Here is a 22,479-nt window from a genome sequence, read left to right on the forward strand (position 1 = left end):
ACCCCAGTAACATGCTACTAATTCTCACTCTTCTGAAGTGATGGCCTATGAAAGGCCAACCCTGTTAAAGTTTACAATACACACTGTTAAATATGACTTGGTAAAAGGATTTCAATCACCCTATTAGAAGTGTGTCTTGTTAGAGGACTTTAGACTATTCCATCAGAATGTCACCTGGTTAAAAGATTTAAAAATGACTGTTAAGTCAACCTTAATTTAAAGGATTTACCCTAGACTGATACAATGATTAGAACGTAACAATAGGGCTTGATCTGATAAAAAATTCCAACTCGCTTGCAGATTACAGATTTTCGTTTCAGTCCTCCATTCTTCTTGGCATTCACACACTTCAACTCTGATAGCTTGTTCACCCTTCAAGCATTCATACTCTTAAGCCTTCTTGTTTTGCATGCCAACTGCAGTCACCTCTGTTCGGCCACTGAATGAAGAAATACCCTAGACTCCTTGTCTTCCTTAAGTTCTCGCATACCTTTGCTTCTAACTAGCTATCTCTATAAATAGAGAATTAAGATCTTTTGTCACTTAACCACAATTGTCCATTTTAGGGTTAGGTATGATATAATGAATCTACCCGCTTTTCCATTTGGTTCCTCTAGAAACTTCTTCTATAATCTTCCTTGAATTTTTCTTAAAATGGTTTACCTTGAATTTTTTGTCACTAGCTCATCATTGTTATCTTCCACACACTTTCACAAGATTCAAAAAAATAAAATAGTCGGCTCAAATTTGTCAAATCTTTGATTTAACACTGTTTGTTGTCACTTGGCAACTATACTATTTTGTCACTTAGCGAACAGTAGTTCACTTAGCAAACACTAAAGTTTATTGATGTTTGGCACCAACTAAACTTTACTCAGCATATACTAACAATCACTTGGCTTGCACTGTCTTTTATCTTTGCTTGGCACCTCTTGATTTTCACTTGGCTTCCATTGATTTCTTCTTAGCTTGCACTGACTGCTCGGCAAGGCTTGGCAAACACTTTTCATACTTGATCTTCTTAGTCTTAACTTGACTAATCTTTCATTTCAAACTTTAAGTAGATAAAAAATACACTATAATATCAATGTCTTACTTGGTCTTAGTGGTTCTTTTACATACCAAATAACTCAACCTTTCTCTAGGTGCTATTGTTATCTCCTCCATTCAAATCCTCTTCATCAATCAACTAAATGATAGCTTCCAGACCAAAAAGAAATTGTCTCACCAGCAGGTAGAAGGTTTGACATCATTAACAAAATAATGATTGTTCCATTACAAGTTCTACACTTCAAAACAATCTTATATCAACAAGTTTTTCATTGATGACAACATACCTGCTATTCTATGAAGATTGGTAGTGCAACAGACAAATATTGACTTCACACAGTTTGAGGATTGAAGATTAGCTTATGTGCACTTGGGATTATGTTCTAGAGTATGTCTAGATGCTATAGCTAAGACCACATACAGAAATATGAAGAAAAAGTTATGAAGGATTTGGTGAAGGAAGCATTCATACAATGTTTCTGGAAAGTCGGTACTAGTGTTTGAATTTTATCTCCTAACTGACATGGAATCTAGTTGAGTGAGTTGAGACAAAGGATGAAAACATGTTGAAGATGTGTTGGTCAAACATGCATAATTAGATATCGGTGAGTGTCAAGTTATGAAGAGTATGAGTCGATAATTTTTTTGTAATTGTGAAAAGGTACAATATTGTAATGTAATATCTTAAGTTGGTCCTATATTATTATTGTAGATTGGGAAAGCCTCAAGGCTGACTCAATAAAAAAAAATAGGACTTGGTATAAAGGAAAGGTTGTTTCATTGGATGTAAAGTGTGATATGCGATCATATCTATGTTATGTATTTTGTGATCTTGAATGCAAATATCTTTTGGATCGGAGAAGGGATTGGTGCAATTGAGGCATGGTGAGCTTACAAGGAACTGTATTTAGCAAGATAAGTTGTTGTTTGACAGTTGTTTATGTTCATTTGTATTATTTAGTGAGGATCAAAGTCTCCTAATAGGGACTCGTATGTACTAATTATATTTCATTGACTCTTGATGTATTTTCAGAATCACAAAAAATGTACTAAGCATTGCCATGTATTCGGCATGTGCTTTCTAACTACAGTATCCCTTATATTTATAATAGAGTGAGAGAATAGACATGTCCCTTCATGGGACATGTCTATTCATTATCATAATTAAACTCTTATCTACATACATATTATTATATTAATTAGATAATAATGGATAGACATGTCTCATAAGGAGACATGTCTCTCCATGTCTCTTCCTTAATATAAATAAGAGTGATATTGTTGTCATTAGAAAACATATACTAAAACAGGCAATGCAAATACATTTGCAGTGATCATCGAAAACCAACAAACTTCTCATATATGAAACACTTTTTTTGTTTTCCCTTTTGCAATAAGGTATGAATTGATTTTCTAGACTTCCTAACCATGAGAATTAAAGAAAACATGGTACCCATTGTCACACATTTGACTAACACTTAATAAAGTATAATTCAATTTCTCAATACACCAAACATTGTGATTTATAGAAGTCAGTTTCTATTGAATATGTACAGATGACCTCTCAGAAAATTTAACGATTGTCCCATTTCAATCATTGAATGTGGTAATTTTCTCTTATCATTTATCATGTGATTCCAACAACCACTATCGAATATCCAAAGATCTCCCCTCTTGGAATATCTTGTTGGTTGAACAATCATTCATTTTATTTCCTCCTTCATCCACACCTTCCATGTTCCTTTTCTCAAAAAATTGGCATGCCTTGTTCTTTTCTAGCAAAATTTAAGTGTTAATGTCTTGCAACATGGCCAAAAGTCTGATAATTGAAGAAAATCATATTTTAAGCATTCAAGAAATTTTAAATATTATGACAAATAAACTTAAATCCTCTTCTTGGCAAAACCTTCCAATTTACTACTTTATGACAATAATAATTACAAAAGTCACAATCTAGTCATTAAAGGGATACAATCTACTTGTAGGAAATTGCCAACTTGAATAATCCTTGTCCTTGAACTTTAATGAATCCATCAACCTTATCTTTTGTACTAAATACGCTATTAGAACTACAACTTCACAACCTTAACTATATTTACTATCATTTGATCTTTGCTTAGCCATCATTTTAGTTAATAAATCTATAAAAAATTCAAAATTAATTTCTTAATCAAAACCTACTTTTAATTATTCAATTTTATTTAGCAAATTAACTAATCCACTTTCTAACTTTAAGCAACTATCAAAATTTGACTTAAATTTACAATTACATCTTCTTGCCTCTCATCTTTTCCTATATTGGCCTTCAAGTTAGTGATCATCTAGTTTATTTCTTCATTTTCCTTCTTCAAATCATTGTTTTCTTTTTGCTAAGCAATTTTTTCACTCTAGTTTTTAATCTCTTGTAAGGCACATAAAATTTGTTCCTCACGACTTATTTCTCCTTATCTTAAAAGAGATTTTCGTAACTATTTGAAAAATTCCATTGTTTATCATGTTCAACTTTTTTATCATCCTTGGCATAGGGACACTTGGAAGAAAAAGTGTTTGATTTTCCATAATTTGAACATTTCAACTGTTGTCCCCACTTTGATTTCTTAAAACTTTTCCTCAATTCCTTTACCAATTCCTCATCTATGTCAAAGTTTAATGTTGAACTTTCTTTGCTTGCCTTCTTTATGGATTTGAATGCAGTTTCTCTCTTGTTGGTATTTTCATCAAACATTCACATTTCATAAATAGTTAGTATCCCATGTAAATCATCAATAGTAAGTTTCTTGAAAACTCTAGCTTCTTCTATAGCAGAAGTGTTAGCATCATACACGAATGGTAATAACCTTAAAACTTTTAGCACAGAAATGTTGTCCTCCACTATTTCTCCAAGGCCTCTAATGCCATTCACTCTCTTCAACTTTCAACTAATACTCGGTGATCGTTTCTTCATCTTTCACCTTTAAAATTTCAATCAAACTTAATAGGTTTGTTGACTAGCCTATTCACCTTGTCATCTATGACTTTCAACTTATCCCAAATATTTTTTGTTGTTTTACTACGCATAACTTTTGACGCACTTTATATAAAATAAACCACATAACTTACAAATCCCAAATTTTAAAGTTAATTCTTTCTTACAAACAAGAATCTTATACAAATCCCAAACTTAAATGTTAATTATTTCTTAAATTAAAATCCAAAATGTGCAACTAAAATCAAATCAAACAATGAAAGCCTTACTTTTATGTTGAAACCCATGAATGAAAAACTACGGTGTGTTGTACAACTACGATTTAATATCCCAATTTAGCCTCATAGTTGAAATTTTTACAACATATTTAAGGCACCAACTCTTGAATCTAAATGTTCTTTTCAATACAATTTGGGCACCAACCCTTATATCAGTTCAACCACTAGTTTTGAGCACCAACTCTAGAGATTATCATTGACCACAATTTAACAAACTTAGAGCATTGACTCTGAATTACAATTTCAAATCATTCTAAATTCAAATAGATTCAAGGTCGAATCTAGATTAAGATAGATTACAATATAAAAACACCAACCTAAATATCACATGTTCCAATACTTTTGCAACATAACACAATGAAATATATGTAGTAAATCTTTATATAAAATGAAAACATCAATCTCGAAAGAGTTGTATGTACTAAGGATTCGAACTTCACAAGTCTATAATCTCCTTCAAAATGCCTCGTTGTTGTTTCCAAACTATCACCACCAGGTTTTCTTACTTCTAGAGCATATTATAAAGATTCAAGCTATATATACTTTTTTCGTACATGATAAATTATATGCTTGCATTTTTAAATCTTTCCCAAGACAAAAGCATTATGTATATCTTACAAATTGACTTCTTCATACTACTTAGATAGAGCGATTTCAATTATAAATGCAATTCAAATGGTTACTAGTTGAGATGAATAATAACCATCCACTTTCATTTTAGAAGTTTGATAACTATGATTACTTTTGTATTTTCTGAATACATGCCCTTTCAAATTTTTAAACAAGTAATTGTAACTATTACGAAGTATAAATTAGAACAATTTGGGTTCAACTAGAACTGCCTTCAACTATTTTATAATGTCCCCATTTTCGCTCACCTTGGTTTGTCTCTTGGATTAGCCCATCAATGACATTTGTTGGCTACTTAGAGGGTCAAAAGGTCCAATGGTCAAGCCAGAAGTTGTATTTCCACTTTAGTAGGTCATCAACAAAGCTTCTAATTTAGGATGTACTGCGTATTGTTTGTGGTACGTCAATATGGACCAATTGTTATGCTGGGCATGTTATCCAAACATCAAGATCAAGATCTTATAGGAAGCACTTGGATTACATGTGGATCATTAATGTGATTTCAAAGTATTAATTTGATTTACAATCATTAATTAAATATTAATTGGTAATTACATTTGAGTTTATTATCAAAATTTACAAGTTCATAATTCGAAAGCCTCAGCCAAGTGAGAGATTAAAATAATTTAATCCTTATTAATTACATTTACTTGATTAATTAATAAATTAGAGACTTTGCAATTAATCGCTAAATATTTCCTATGACTCCCTTATTAAGGTATTTTGGCGTTGTTCTTTTAAAAGGAGAAATTATAATTACAAATTATAATCCTTGAGCTTTGCGAAGGGAGAGACATGTTAATTGAATGTTTTAATTCAAACTTTGGATATTTACAAAAAAAGTCATAGTGACTTTCATTTTAGGGTGTGTTGAAGCTAAAGGTGGTAATGGCACAATCATCTCCTATTTGTGGTGAATTTTTATTGGTTGTGAGAAGAAGCTTATAGCAAGTGTTCAAGGGAAATCGATCGAGAATTGAGCATTCTTGTATGACTTTCACGCGCTTTGAATCTGTATCTAGCTAGTGAATTGTGTAGTTTTCAATGGCTATATCTAGTAGCTAGTTTGCAGTCAAAGGGTAAAGCCTAAAAGGTTTGTGTATTTTTTGGAATTATCAATCAAAGGAAGGGTAAAGGCTATATCCACAGGGATTATCGAGTATTGGTGATTGAGTTCCAGCATCACCACCTCTTGGCAAGGATCACCTTTCTTCACCAATATAACATCCAAGCAGCTACATACATTTCCAGGTTCTTCCATGGTTGCATTATGTGTCTAGTTTGCATTTTGCTATCATTTAAGTAAGTATCAACTGTGTTGTTCTGCATTTTGTCATCACAAAATGTTAGTAACGGCACAAAACTTTTTCAAGCTAGTTTTGCATTTCCCTAAGCTTGAATTTGATATTCAATTGCTTAATGTTAATTGATCATTCCATTTCAATTCGCGTATCAAATCGTTTTACTGAAGGCTTTCATCAAGTCTTTTTCGTTTTACTTTCTGTCAAGCCTTTGCTTGATTTTTGAAGCCTTCATCATCATTTTCTTTGCTTTTGAGCTTGCATTTGTTGGTTTTTAGTCCTTTGGTTTTTCTTATGTCATGTCTTTCACTTTTTCCTTTGATTCAATCTAACCTAGACTCAACCAGAGTTGTTAGTCAAAAGATATGCCCATTTTAGTGACTCAAAAGTGGACATTTTTGGTGCAACAACACGAATTAAAAATATCATGTTATATTTCTAATTTGACATTCACTTTTTGAAAAATATAACTGAAACTCACTTTATGATATGTTTTTAAGTTACTTTATCTTTTAAATTTTTGCTTAAAGTAACTATAGTGCACTTTATGTTATATTTTTAAGTGGATTTACTTTTTGATTTTTCACTCAAGTGACTATATTAACTATATAGTTCAATTTAATTTTTAACATTTAAATCAAATGCTCTAATAAATGTTATTTTTTAAATGGTATTTACATGTTATATAATTAATATGATATGTAAATATAATTTATGTCTCACTTAAGTAATATTTTAATGAATTTAAATTGACATGTGCTTATTTAATTACTTTAAGTCATCAAAAGTGGACATTTTATATGTCATTACATATAAAATCTATCAAAAGTGGACTTTTTACATATCATTACATATAATTTTCAACTTAGAAATATTAATCCATCAAAAGTGGACATTTTACATGCCTTCGCATATAAAGTTCAACTTGAAAACATAAGTCGACTTTTTTTATCTCATTACATCAAAAAGTAAGTTTTTATGTCTTTGCATCCAAAATGTGAGATGTAATTTAAAATATGCTAGTCACCCCAAAAGGTGCGATTTTGATCACTTGCATATTCTAAAACATGCTATGCACCCAAAAAGGTCCAATTTTAACTAAAAGCATGTTTTAAAATGTGTATTGCTCTCCAAAAGGTACGACTTTGAAGGAATGCATGCATTTGCCTTTCAAGAACCTGATTTTGATCATTGAGAGATTTTTTTAACGATTTTGCATGAGATCTTCTCCAATAGGGTCATTTTTACTTAGCCATGGATTTTCCAACATTGAAAATGGTTTTCTCTTGCTAAAAAACTTTTTTTCGAACTCCTTCCAATGGCACGTTTTTGGGAAAAAAAAATTAAATAAATCCATTTAGAGTGATTTGAATAACATTTTTGCAAGGAAAAGAGATGATTTGGCATCTTCAATCATTTGTAATACATCTTGGCTCACATTTTTGCACTAGGAAGCCAAAAACGAATTCATTACATGCCTTTTATGAATCACGTTTTTGCTAAAAATGCCTAGGAAAATTGGGTTTTTATCCACTTTCTTGCATTTCGGAGTCACGTTTTTGCATTTTGATCCATGTATATGCATTTAGGAAAGCCATTTTTGCATTCAAAAGTCAAAAATAACTCAAAAACATGCATTTGTTGGCCACTTTTTTGCAAAAACGGCCCTGATTTTTGCATTAAAAAGTCATGTTTTTGTTCAAAAACTCAAAAATGTCATTTCCAACTCACCTTTGATCAAGAGGAATTGTTTTTGAGTTTTAAATGCATGATATTTTCTTTGGAGACCATGTATTTGCCACTTCCATGTCAAATTCAACCCTTCCTTGCTCATTAATATTTGTCAAATGCAAGTACGAGAAAAGTCAACATGTTTGAAAATCCAAATTTGAGGAAGAATTGGTCTTCAAGTCTATAAAACTTTGCTATTTTGACTCTTTAATCTCCAAGTAAATGGACATTTTCAAACTTGCTCATCAATTCATGTTTATCTTGTTATTTCCATGCATATTATGGCTTGTTATTGCACACTTTTCCATATATATGCCATGAAAAGTGCATTTTGCCTTTTAAAATGATGAAAACTCTCATTTTCACACTTGAAATATCTCTAAATTCTAAATTCGAATTTGCACTTGAAAGTAATTTGCATATTGACATGCTTGAGTTTAAGACCAAAGATGTGTTTGTTTTGTGTTTGTTTTTCGTTGTTTGTTTGCTTTCTTTTTCGTTTTTCTTCTTTTGGAAAAAATTGCAAGTTCTTTCCCAAGAACTTGAGCGTGTTTCACTCCACTCCACATTCAATTTCCATCTTTCTATGTCACAACACTTTACATCTCATCTGACAAATGCGATTACATGTTTTTCATCTCATTCACCATCTGCGCATGCATGTAATCTCATTTTTTGCTTCCATTTTCACTCATCTCACTTTTTGCATCCACTCACACGACACGATTACACAAAAAGTCTTACATGTAATTGCATTCAAAAGGTCTGATTTTAATTAAAAGTCACTTTTTGAAAAGTAAAAAAAATGTCATTTTCATCTTCCATATACTTTGACTTCTTTTCATCAAAGATGACTATAAAGTTCATTATCGCTCTTCCATTTTCCATTTTCATCTCTCCATATGCATTCGCGCCTTCATGAGCAATTATATGTTTCTACATCTTTCTGTGCTTTCCATATCATCTGTCATTCACACTTGCATGTAAAGTGCATCTTTCATTCGCCTTCGCATCACAACTCACTTTTCATCTCTTGTCACATGTTGCGGTTACATGTAATCATTTTTCATGCAATAACGTCTTAAAAACCCTAAGTCACGTTTGAAAATCAACAATCTTCATTTGCACGCATTCTCATGCATTTCACTTTCATGTTTCAAAACATTTTCATTCTTCCAAGCACTTTGCTTCAAAAAAAGAAAGTTAGAAGTGTTGATGGAAAGTTGTTCAAAGTTTACATCCAGACATCAACGAGAAGGTTTTCAAAGTGTCAAAGACTCATGTTTGTGCTAATCTACAAAGGAGAACTCATGACAACTTGAGTGAGAAAAGTTAGATCACATGAAGTTTCCACATAACGAACAATTCATCAAAGTCAGAGGTTATCAAGGTGAATGCAACGGTACAAAGTACAGAAACTTCCAATCCTGTGATCATCCGGGATTGCAACGTCAAAGTACAAGGCCCCTCAAAACAATCCCTAGGATTTCATATTTGTACTTGGAGAGGATAAATGGCATGAAAAAGTGTAATTACATGTAATGCGAGTTACATGTATGTTAAAAGATGTAATACAAGTTGCACGTGTAGTTGCAAGTAACCCTAAAATTTCTCTTCTCGTTAGACCAAATCAAAATTTGTTGAGTTGCTCCCACTTTTTCCTTCATCTTTTTATCAACTCCTGTGTCTATATAAAGGAGAGCCCCCTCATTGTAAAAATCATCTTTTGTTGTATGCAAGAAAGCTCTGCCACATTTGTGCAAGCGTAACTATGATTGTGTAGTACAAAGTTGGAAGAAAAGTGAATTAAAGTTTCCACTGAAAGCAATTGTGATAGAGCATATTAGAAACTTTGACTATAATGTGTGCCTATTGTCTTGATTCATATTATTATTGTGTGTTCAATAAAAGAGCATAGTGATTTAAGAAGTAATCCGAGCCAAAGCTTTGACTGGGAGCGATTGTGGAAAAATATAGCTAGAAGCTTTGTCTATAGTTTGTACTTATTTCTTAATTCACAAAATAGTTGATTTATTCTTACTTTTAGGAGTCTTTATGCCCTAATTGAAAAAAAAAAATTCATATAGAAGTACGATCAAACTTAGAGTCACACCGTTACATTTTCAGCTAGCGTTTGAATTAGTGAAAGTTTATCGGTATCACTATTTCCAACTCTTGATAGAAGGGTGGTTAGAAGATTCACCCTACCCGTTACTCACTCCACAAGTAAGTGGATTGTTTTTTGAAAGATAAGAGGAAAGGATATTGTTAACACCCATTTTATAAAAATCTCTCAACTTGTTGCTTACATTTAGTTGATCCAAGGAAGTGAGAAAGAGGTCTTCCCTTTAAAGTAGGAGAGACTTTGTCTCACATGCTATCGCTGGTCATCATATTTTGCGACTAAATTTTTACCCTAAACTATCAATTGCAAAATATCCACCCATCAGACTGAGAGCTAAGAATTAAGGTATTTGGATGAGTTAGATTTCATGATTAGGCTTCAATGTTCAATTATTCATGCAGAATTTAGTTTATTTCCTTACTAGCCAAAACTTCAAAAAAGTATATATTTGAAAAGTTCAAAAAATCATATATTCCAGAATTACAAAATAATACTTTGCAAAACACATTCGACAGTTCTGTGCAAAGAGTGTGGTTAGAACCGGCAGGGTTATTCTATGTTGCTTTCAATATGTTATCTCATGGTGTCGCGAGAAATAGCATGCAGTGAAGGCCTGAGTAAAATACTGTAAAAACCCGTGAATATATATCATGGAGTTGATAAAATAAGTTTACACACATCATGAGATCAGTAGTAGAAATGGTACTTCATTCTGTATCAACAGATCTGCCTGTCCAATAGAATTTCATTCAGTATTGACAGCTCTGCGTGATCAAGATCATATTTTTCATGTGTATAATCTGAATCAAGTTCTTTTCACATCAATGCCAAACTAAATTGCATGCCAACAATTTTAAAACTGTTTTCATTTGTTAGTATTTGTGAATGGCCTATTTGAAAATCGAAGCAGACATAACCTTTGAGAATGATAGATTGATTTTAAATGGTAATGATAAGCTTTTTAACCATCCGGTACTCGTTTTCTGCCCTACGTTTTTTCTTTGGTCCAGACCCCAGGGCTTCTAAGACAAGGTACACTTAATTATATGCATATGTATATCAAAAATTATTTTAATAATGTCAAATTAATGATAACTACCATCTAAATTTCTAAGATGATTGGCCGCATTACCACACATTTGACTGTTCTACAAGAATTATCAGAAACTACTGTTATTATTAAGCAATTGAAGATGATTTGGATCTTAAAATTTTATGGAATTATAATCAGGATATATAATGGCTGCGCATTTATTGACTCCTATATTGAAATGTATTTAGAAAATAATAAACATGTTTCATTAAATGTACTTAAATAAACATATATTCTTCAAAAACATAGGATCTATTTTTAAAAGTGCATATTAAGGTGAATAATTGTTCAAATGGACTGGGCGAATTATACCTAGTTTGTATTTGTTCCAAAAAATGAATATTTGGTATTTCATAAAGCAATTTTTTGGAATTTGTTCGACAAATTAGAACTTTTCTGATAAGAAAATTAAGTTTTAAAGCGAGCTTGTTCAAATTCGCTGATTTGCTCTGAACCTCAAACCAATGCATGTGTTAGAAAGTTAGCTGCCAACATTTTTCGAATTGTAAATAGGAATTGAGATTTCAAGAATCAAACCATCTCCAAAATTTTGATCATCCCTTTTGAATTTGCAGCAACCAAAGTTTGAGACTGCCCCCTCCAGCATACAGAAGATACATACTGGCCAGTATCATCATCTACCTTGAAATCATTTGTTGTGTCCATGCAATTAAAATTGTAACGTGCAACAGGTAATGAAATTGATCTATGATAAACAAACACCTGAAGACAACAAACAAACGCAAGTTACCAAATGATGCTTCCAAGACATACGTACGCAGTTGACACCAGAAATATTTTGCCACTATGCAGCGCAGTGATGTTGCAGAATCTGTTTTCCTACTTAAGGGAAAAAGGTAAGTTGAGATATGGATTTATTCTTAGGAATATTATTATAGAGTATCCATAAAATTTAATAATGAAACATTCTTTAAGGCCATCCCTACCCAACAAAGCATGAACTAATATCTGAAAAATTCTTGTTAAGAGAGTAGTTAGGAGCAAAGTAACAAGAATCGGAATCGGATCGGAATCGGCAAGGCCGAATCAAATCGTGAATCGGCCATGAATTGGAATCGAATCGGCCATGAATCGGAAAATTAAAAAAACCCTTGAAATTTAGTGAGTAACTTATTTCATAAACCCTTTATCGCTGATTCGATTCACCGATTCACAAAAAATCGTTTGGCTTGAATCGAATCGCCAAATCGCATGAATCGCATGAATCGCCGTGATTCTTGTAACTATGGTTAGGAGTGGATCGTAATAACAGAGAACTTTACTGTATATAAGAGATTACCTCATTTGATTCAGAGCCGGTAGCAATATAGCCATCAGCAGCAGATAGCCCAACAAAATTCTGTAGAAAAGAGTAGACTCAATAATAAATCCTCTTCTCATTAGTTGTAAAGCCAACCACAAAGTAAATTTCACTAAATCTGGATGCCACAAACCTTTTCATTTTTATGTGCAGTGAATGTTCGGACAGGGTTGCTAAGTACCCCACCTGTACTTAGTGCAGGATCCCAAAGTTTGAGTGTGCTATCTGTGGAAGCGGAAACAATACTCGAGAAGTCAAGAAACTTGACATAACTTACAGTCCTCTGGTGATTGGCCAGAATGGCCCATGGTTTTTTAATATTTCGAAGATCGTAACAATAGATTTTATAATCTGCACATCCCAGTGCAAGCAGATATGGAGAATCAGGTGGAAATTGAACACAACAGACATTTGCATTTGCCCTGACAGTACCAATACTTCCTCCCTGGTTTATTCATTCAAAGGACGAGCCAGAAAACATGCAAACAAACTTAAGTGAAATGAATGTAAAATTCTGCTCATTTGTAACTTAAGGCACTGATGAACAATTCTAACAAAAGAAATTGTCATGCTCACCTGATTGATATTCCAGAGCTTTGCATAGCAATCATCACCCCCACTGGCCAATTGTCTTGGATCAGTTTGAGAAAAGTCAACAGACCAAACTCGTCTCTTGTGCTCTTCAAAGTCCATGATAGCCTGGTTTCTAGTAATATCCCACAGCTGCCAATATTTGATATTACGAAGAAGAAACTTATCCAACTGATAAAAATCACAAAACTAGATACTATGAAAAAATATTATACCATCTTTTCTTTTATTATACTCATTCTCGAACTTCCAAGTGAATAAAGTGGCACAATTGAAAATGACGAGGTTACACAATAGCAACACAGTATCTTCTAAATGTAAAATTAGACTAGTAGCTTGCAACTCTCACCTGTACCATACTGTCAAAGGAACTTGATGCTATCTGATTTTTTATATAGCTATTCCAACATATACTGCTTAGTTTTGATCTGCTTGTCATCTCAGTAACGGGATAGTGTATATCCAGAGCCTCATCCAAAACTGTATCACAATCGAACACTTTGATTTTCTTGCTGACACCTGCAGTTGCAAAGTACTCTTTATCCCGGTCAAAGCCTAGGGAACAAACTAAACTAGATGAGTTAAGCAAGTCCCCTTGCCTTAGAGTTGCTTTGACTTTAAATTTGCTGAACCGCAAATATTTGCACAGGCTGTCAAAAAAAGAACCAAGCCGATCAGTCTTACTTCCTCCGCTTGGATGGGCAATACCAGCTAGGCTGTTCATCAGGCTTATATTGGATTCTCCACTCCTAATTAAAGGTTCTTGCCCCAAGCTACTTTTAGAGAATTTCCCTAATGAATCACTTGCAAGCTGCTTTTCTATGCAACTGGTCGAAAAGTAGGCCTTCTCAAACTCCTTGAAATATTTCAGCATATGATCACTTCTATCTATAAAATCTCCTTTACCCTCACTTTGCAAATTTGACTTTCCTGGCTTCTTCCCAATACTCATACCATCATTTTCGCATCCTTTCTGAAACCGATTACCAAGCACAATTGTTTTTCCAGTTTTATCTGGGAAAACATTCAGCAGATTGCTTCGGCTGATGATATTTGTTCCATCATTTTGTTCAATTTGGGGAGATAAACCCTTCTTTAGCAGAAGCTTTTCTTTTGTGAAGTCAAAAGGTTTTACAACTTTATGCTTTAGAAATGACTGCTGATGCAGAACCACCTCAATGTCTGATGTCACACAAGCAACTGCCTCGTACAACTTTTCAGCTGTTTCTTGCTTCCGCTGTTGAACTTGAATCAGGAAATCCAACAATAAATCCCTATCTGCTAGTTCGTCCTGTAACTTTCCAGCTGCTTTCCATTCCAGAAGAAGTTCTCTAGCTTCATGCATGATTTCACTTTGCAATACTTCACTGTGCAGAACAATTTATAGAACTTCAAACTCGTCCACAACATGATTCGATGCACTAAAAACAGAAAAAAAATCTAATCATATGTTCAGGAGATTTTAATAAATATAATTGACGATCATGAAACCATTAGTACAAAGGAATGCTTTTATTTCCCTTTAGTTTTAGCAATGCAACCAAGAGAGGATTAGTTCCATTATTTTTCAGTCAGATGCATGGTCACGGTCTAGAAAAGATATATAGAGGACTGATTTCTCAGGTTTTTAATTTTTACTAGATTATACCTAAATCATTTTCAATTATTACTATACCATTTTCAGTGATTATTATACTAAGGTTACTGTTAGAGATTCAGAAATAATCAAATATAACAGTAGCAACACAAATCCACCAATTGACATTTTGGCAGACAGGGTAAACCAAATAATGGAAAATACTTCAACAGAAAACAGACATCATGGAAAGACATGCTTTCATTTGGAGAAATTGCATTCAATAAATTATAATAACACACATAAAGAACTAAATAAAACAGCAGGTACACAGTTGAGCAGTTAAGCACGAAACCCACCCATAGACATATAGGCAGGCAGGGTAAAACAAATAATGGAGGTTAATTTTATGGCAAGTAGGCATCATAGAAAGACATACTTCCATTTGTAGAAACAAATAATGGAGATTAATTTAATGGCAAGTAAGCATCATAGAAAGACATACTTTCATTTGTAGAAACAGGATGTAATAAGAATAAACATGCAGCGAGAGGCACAACTCCCAATATGAGTGGAAATCTATCACATTTTCAACTTGGCAGACTGCCACTACAATAGAATTTTAGGGCCATTCATGATGATTATTCATCTCCACTTATACAGTTGACTCCATTGTTCACAGAAATGAATGCATGCTAGCATGAATTCAGGAAAGAAAACCATAACCATTATATGTGTTCTTTGAGTTTGCAGAAAACAGAATTATGACTTGTACATAATGACCAATAAGAGTAATGAAAACAAAAACCTAAAAGATTAAAGTAGGTTAGAATTAAGTAGGCTAGTATAGAGAGTGGCAAGAGATATTTCAGGGAAAGAAGATTTATCACTTGGCCTTGCTATCAATGACAAACCATGTAATATAAGCTAGATAGAAATAAATTGCATTAGTTTCCATGATTGACAAAAGTGTTTACCGCATAGATTAATTAAGAAACAGACAATGAATACGAACATGAACAGCAAACAGCAGAACTCTTATTATTATTCGCATATGCCCACAGTACATTATACTTCGATGATATCATATCATGATTACAATGCTTCCCGAAGGGGTTATAAATACTTTCCGACGAACCTTCCCGAAAGTATCCGTCGGCCAGATACATCATGTCCACTACAAACTATTTACCATCGGCTACATAACAAGAACTTTTCCGAAGGGACCCATCGGCTGATACACAATTTCTACCGACGACAAAAAGTAGATCAATGGGAAACAAAAGCGAAAACCCTAAAGGAATAAGGGAAATTCTCTTAGAAATGTTGATAGATGGGGTTTATATAGACACTTGTCCCCAAAGCCAACTACGACTCTAATAGCACTGTTTTCTTTGAAACTACATACTTTATGTTAAAGCTATCTATCAATCTTATCCTGCAAGCTTAAATTACATCATGTGCTAGACACATCCTTCTAGAATATCCTGTAGAAAGGGAGGGGGTGTTGAATTAGTAGTAATAAAACTTTAACTTTGTATCCAATTACTTTGATTTGTGCATCTGACTCAGAATGATCAAACTGAAAGTGAAAAGAAGCATCACAAGACAAGAGACAGTGTACACAAATATGACGTCGAAACCTAGAGGGAAAAACCACAGTGAATCATGCTGTTAGGATCTACTGTCCTAATCCAGCCTCACAAATTGAAATCTTTACAATAGTTTTAGGGCATCAACCCAAGGAGTCACCAAACACCTATCTTCTTAAGAGCATCAACATTCTCCACATGAGCACCCACCCAAACATTCTGAGAATCAACTCAAATTGTTTCAAGCAGCAGCTTTTACCAAAATTTAAATCATTAATCTGAGAATTAACACGAGTATACAGGAAATATAATCTAATGTCATTCTTTTTACAGATATAAAAGAACTAAATGATCAATACATCTGCTTTGTAAACATATTCATTGAGATATTAATCAATCTTTTATAGTCTGACTTCAAGCTTTCATGATCATGATAAAGTTCCTGTACACCAATATCAGTCTGCACTCAACCTTTCATGATCAGAATTAAGTTCCGGTATTAATATTTGTCTGAATTCAACATCACTATAGTTTCTCTAGCATACTGAAATAAATCAGAACAATTCCCTTTGCAAACTATAATAATTTCAAAGGAGAAAGCTTGCACGTATACTTCAGTAGTCTTTGTTATAAACTCAGAACATCAATGGCAGATCAAATATACCTGATGATATCAAACTGCTCTCTTCCTGCAACGTATTGTTCAACAGCCTGTATCCATTTTGCTGCAAGTATTTTAATGCACCATTCTTCTCATTAAGGAATCACAAGTTTTGTTTTTTATGAACAGACTTTTGCTTGAATTTATTACCAAACAAAACTCAACTTCTAAAACTCTTACGCACCTTTTTTCCATTTCACTACACCATTCGAAATGACATATATATAAGTGTTCAACTGCATATGAGGTAGTTCAGTTGCAAACTACCAAATGGACAAACTGTCTACAGAAGTATTCCTGTTATTGAGTCTCACGATTGTCCTTCCATGTCATTACAAATGGTATGTTCAACATGCAGATAAACCATTATTTAATTAATCATATCTTACTTGGACCCGATAAACCATATTCTTAATCTTCTGTGCATTATACAAAACCCTGACAAACTCCAACACATGACTTTCATATTTCCCTTGCCGACAAACAAAATTTGAGAAGCTCGACATATGTTAGGATATATGTAGTCAATACAAGACACATTAAAATCAATTCAATATACCTTACCAATATTCATCAAAATTGTCAGGCACTGGAAATAAGTGTTGGTTTTAACAGAAGAAAATAAATACTGTATATTTGGGGGCAAGATTATTACACTTCTTTGCACTCTTACAAAGTCTTTTCCAGCCTCTATTGATACTTGGAGGAAACTTTTCCATATTCTTTTATTCGCCATCTTTCAAGATTGCTTAGCTGTAGATACTTAAGATACGGACGATTAAATACGCAAAGAGAGTAAAGCTAGCAGCTATACTCCCGAAACCAGTACTGCACGGCCCAGACAGCACAGATGCGGTGGAACAGAGGTTGAAGTCACGAGAACAATGTGAATCAGTCAAGTGACTTACTGCTCTCAAGGGAAAAGAGAAGGCAGATGGCCCTCACATGATGGACACATTGGGGGATGGGCTGTCAAATAATACAGCCCCACAAGGACACACTATAACATGGCTTCCAGACATCTTTGTGAATGACTTTGTATCCATGAAAGAGAAGGTATGGGCACTCGAAGAGAAGAGTCAAATAGATGATATCAAAATGAAAAGGTTCACCGAAGATAACTGGAAACTAACAATGGAGGTCAAAGCACTTAGGGAGCAGATTCAGAAATTACAGTTTAACATGGAAAAAGGGTAGTACGAGCTGATACTGTTAAGGAAAGAATTAGGGGGACAAAAGACAGTAACAGGTGACACGGGAGGAGGAGCCAGGGATGGAAACAAAGACCCTCAAATTAGAAAAATACAAGATGCCATGGCCAATATAGAACTAAAAGAGAACCACCTCAGAGAGCAAATTGAAGAAGTTAGGTCATGGGCTAACATAGTAAAGGGGCCAGCAAACACCCCTAACAAAAGCATAGAAAAGAAAGTACGGAGGCAGATTAGAGAAGAAAAGGAAAGAACCGACAAAGCAACAAACATCGTCATCAAGGGGCTAAGAAACTATGGAGATCAGGAAAACACAACATATTTAGTTAAAAACTTCTTTAGAAACCAATTAGATTGGCATGGAACAACCACACAAGCACAGAGAATTGGAAAATGGATACGAGGAGGTATGATCAGGCACGTTAGAGTGACAATGAAGAATGCAGAAGACAAAAACAGAATCCTAACTAATAGGAGGTTTCTCAAAGGCACACATATATATCTTGATGATGATCTTACCTTATTTCAGCAAGAGGAAACAAGGAAGGAATGGGAAAAAGTGAAAACAACAAGAGAAAACAGAAAATGGGTGTGGCTACAAAATGGCAAAGCCCAAATCAATGACAAAATTACACACAATAAATAGGAACTCGGGCCCACCTAGGAACATTTAATTATAGTCAACTGGAATTGCATAGGTTATCCTGGGAGAAGAGGACCTGGGTTAGGGCTAGTAGCTAAAGATAATGACATTATTATGCTTACTAAGACACATGAGCATGATGGATGCAAGGTTTCATATTTTGAGGGATATAAGAAGGTATCACTATGGAACGAGAGGGTAGAAAATGGCAAGGGACATGAAGGCATCACCGTTTTAATCAAAGAAACTTGGAGCAGATTTATAAACTTGGAAAAAGGAGATGTAAACAAGCAGTTCATATGGATCAAAATAACAGAGAATCAGATTTCTACTATGGTGGTTGCCTACTACTTCGCCCCTAAAGGATAAAAAATGTATAAGAAACTTAGAATGGATAAAGAAGACCCATTCGCTGCACTCAAAAAAGATATTGCAGCTTTCATCTCCTTAGGAAAAATAATGTTAATAGGTGATTTCAATGCTAGAACAGCAAACAACCAAACTCTCAACCTCAAAGAAAGTTATAAGGAAAGCAGAGATCCGATTTGGCTTGAGGAAGAGGGAACACAAAAATGGGTAAGAACATCGCAAGACAACATGGGAAAGGTCAATCATTTTGGGGCTGAATTACTAGGTTTATGTTGCTTATACAACAGGTCATATGTAATGGCATGGGAAAATATCCTAAAGCGGGTGGAATCACATGCAAAAAACACAATGGACAAAGTGTTGACTATGTCATATGTTCTTAGGACTATGTCTCAAAGATAGTTCAACTTCGAGATAGAGGACTGCCCCATTGAACTAAAGTCCGACCATAACTCCATCTTGATGAGAGTGGCCACTCACATTAAAGACCAACACAATGTCACAAAACCCTCACAAAAGAGGAAGACACTCCCGACAGGCAAAGTTTTAATGATACAAGAAAATCATAATATTTTCCATGACTCTCTTATACGGCTGTCTAGTGTTTAGGGAAACTATATCAAGCCTCCTAAGCAACACTCCATGGACAAAGATAATTTGGTCTTTACTATCAATAAAGCCCTGGAGGATGTAAAATATCAAAAATTAAGAGAGAAGACAAGAATACTTTCCTGGCCAACCCGTGGTTTGATGATGAGTGCAAAATGGCAAAAAGGTGGATAAGGAACATGAACAATCAAAGTAAAAAAGAGTATGATCAGCCAATTATAAAGAAGAATGAGGATTATGTGAGACTAAGGATTGAGCTGATTAATCTTGGGAAAAACAGCCCCGGAAAGATTTGGAAAGAACTTTGGTAGAGAAAGACATAGATAGAGAACAACATCACAGGGACCAAATGGTTGGAGTATGCCAAGACTCTCTACGAGCGTGACTTGGGAGAACATAGAACTTGGGTAATCAAGACTATAGTTGATCTATTCAGCATGGAGGATATTATACAAGGCATAAGGAAGTCAGTTGTTGGTAAAGCCCAAGACATAGATGGACTACAGGCTGAATATTTAAAGTGGGGTGCTCAAACCCTGGCACTGCACAACAATGGGATTTTCAACAACTTCAATAAAGAAGGTGGTGTAGGGCACCTTATAAAACTCTTAGGCATAAATTCAAGATGTCTAGTAGGTTAAAATGATAGAAAAGAGTTTTTCTTAACCATACTTGAAATAATGGACTCGGCTGTACGGTACATGGCACTTTGGTGTGGTTATAAACCAAGTGACCAATTGTAACCTGAGAGTCATAATAGGTGTAGATTTGTGTTTTGTAATGCCTTTAAGGGGTTTTAGTTGTGTTTGAGTGCGATTGTAGGGCTTAAGACATCTTTTGTTAAAGTTTGCAAAAAGTTGCAAAAAAAGATGTAAAAAGTTGCTTTGACAACTTCCAAAAAAACCGCATGACAACTTTGAAAATTGCTCGGGTAGGAGGAACAGTTGCAAATTAGTTGTCAACGGCCTTGGAAGGCTTCCAACAGCCATGAATCATTTATATGATGCGTGATCCCTCTCAAAGGAGGCGTGTAAGAACACGGCTCAAAGGTTGAACAATAAACATTCCTTTATTTTTTGGAAATTCTTGTATTGCAGGGACCTGTACGGCCCCATACGGTTGGGTTACGATTGCAGAGTCTTTGATTCAGTGAAAGGCACAAATGTAGAGCAAATCTCTCTTTGTTTGACGTTATTTGGTTCATTTATTCGAAAGTTGTTGTAAGTTTTATCACAGTGGTCCGAGACAGCCCAATTTTTGTAGATAACGCTTTCATGTCTTCCTAACTTGCGTTTTCTCCAGTGGAATTCACTCAAACTTGGAGAAATGCAAGTTAGGACTCCATCCTCGATGATTCCAAGAGTTGGAGGAGATTCAATAAGGAGAAAGGGACTTTTGAGCCGGCCCTAGATCAAGCACGCTCATGTGCTTGATTAAGAATGACAGACCAAGTATAGATAGTCAAAGATTTGGTATTGCTGATGAATTCGAAGGTTGTTTTGGAGTGTGAAGAAGTGGTATAGGATAACCAAGAATGATTTTGGGCCTTGGGAACCCTCCTTAGCCATTCCATCACTAGCCCTAGACTAATCTGGCCAATTAGGCCTATGTGTCTTAGTGGGGTTTGGGGGAGCAGGACTAAGTTCTTCTCAAAATCTGTTGGGGTCCTGTGGTATGCTGAAGGGAGTCTAACATGGTGTAGAAAATCTCGTGGTACTTGCTGAAGATCTGTGACAAACCCAAAATCAAAGTTAGGTGGGCTATAAGAATTGGTAAGCCTAATTGGAAGTGTGGGTTTGGCAAAGCCAAATTAATTGGGAAAGGTGATCAGCCAGGAATCAAATTGGAGGTATTGAAATCAGTGGGTAAAGTTTTGAGGAAGAGTCTCACAGGGCTCAGTGGATAGGTGTACCCGTGTGGGTGGGGGAACAAAACTTGTTCCTAGAGTCTTGTCTTGGACTTGAGAAAAGCTTTTGAAAGGCTTTGGTGGTTGATTGCTGCAAGCTCTGCATCAGGTGGTTGATTGCTGCAAGATGAAAGGGTCTGCTTTGAGTTGGTGGAACTTCCTTCAAACTGAGAGGCTTGATGAAGGGAAGGAAGTTATCACAACTTGGAAGAGAATGAAGATGGAGGTGAAGAGGCAATTCGTCCCTGAGGACTATGAAGTCCTAGTACACCAAAAGTTGCAGAATTTAAGACAAAAGGACATGGATGTAAGCACTTATACCGAGGAGTTTCATAAACTTACCTTGAGGGCCAAGGTGACTAAGACAGAGAAGCAAAAATTGGCAAGATATTTAAGTGGCCTTAAGTATTCAATTCAAGATGAGTTGGCCCTCTTTAACCCAAAATCAATGCACTCTTGTTTTCAAATGGTGCTGAAGATAGAGGAAAAGCAAAGAAGGATAGGTGACTCCCAAAACAAATCAAGGGGAGCCAACAACAACAGAGGCAGAGGAAGAACCAGTGGGAGAGGATTTTTCAAATCTTCAGAGGAATCAAACAATAAGGAGAATGTAGAAGGTGAATCAAGTTCAAGGGGAGGTTTTAGAGGAAAGAAGGGCAATGGAAGAGGCAGATCAGGAGGAAGGACAACAGGGGTGTTCACTGGAAGATGTTTCAACTGCAGCCAAGTAGGACACCAGGCCTCTAGATGCCCTGAAAAAGGGAACAGTCAGCATGGGAGTGAAAGAAGAGTCAATTTGGCTCATAAGGAGGATACCCAAAGCAGTC

At 34.8% G+C, this 22,479-nt stretch overlaps 1 protein-coding gene across 2 annotated transcripts in view; it reads right to left on the minus strand.

Annotated features, from left to right (window-relative positions):
* Nucleotides 1-11,406: 11,406 nt before the first annotated feature.
* LOC149570367 (protein SPA1-RELATED 4-like) overlaps nt 11,407-22,479 on the minus strand; it is an 89,989-nt gene continuing 78,916 nt past the window's right edge. For both annotated transcript variants that reach the window (XM_089823011.1, XM_089823012.1), the window contains 5 exons: nt 13,435-14,452; nt 13,071-13,217; nt 12,628-12,939; nt 12,474-12,533; nt 11,407-11,896 (listed from right to left, as the gene is read on the minus strand). In XM_089823011.1, coding sequence (XP_089679137.1) covers nt 11,705-11,896; nt 12,474-12,533; nt 12,628-12,939; nt 13,071-13,217; nt 13,435-14,452 — 1,729 coding nt within the window. In that variant the 3' untranslated portion in view covers nt 11,407-11,704. The remainder of the gene's footprint in view (nt 11,897-12,473; nt 12,534-12,627; nt 12,940-13,070; nt 13,218-13,434; nt 14,453-22,479) is intronic.

Source organism: Cupressus sempervirens, chromosome 3 (assembly GCF_028749045.1).
Source record: "Cupressus sempervirens isolate cs-2001-9-10 chromosome 3, ASM2874904v1, whole genome shotgun sequence".
NCBI classification, from domain to species: domain Eukaryota; kingdom Viridiplantae; phylum Streptophyta; class Pinopsida; order Cupressales; family Cupressaceae; genus Cupressus; species Cupressus sempervirens.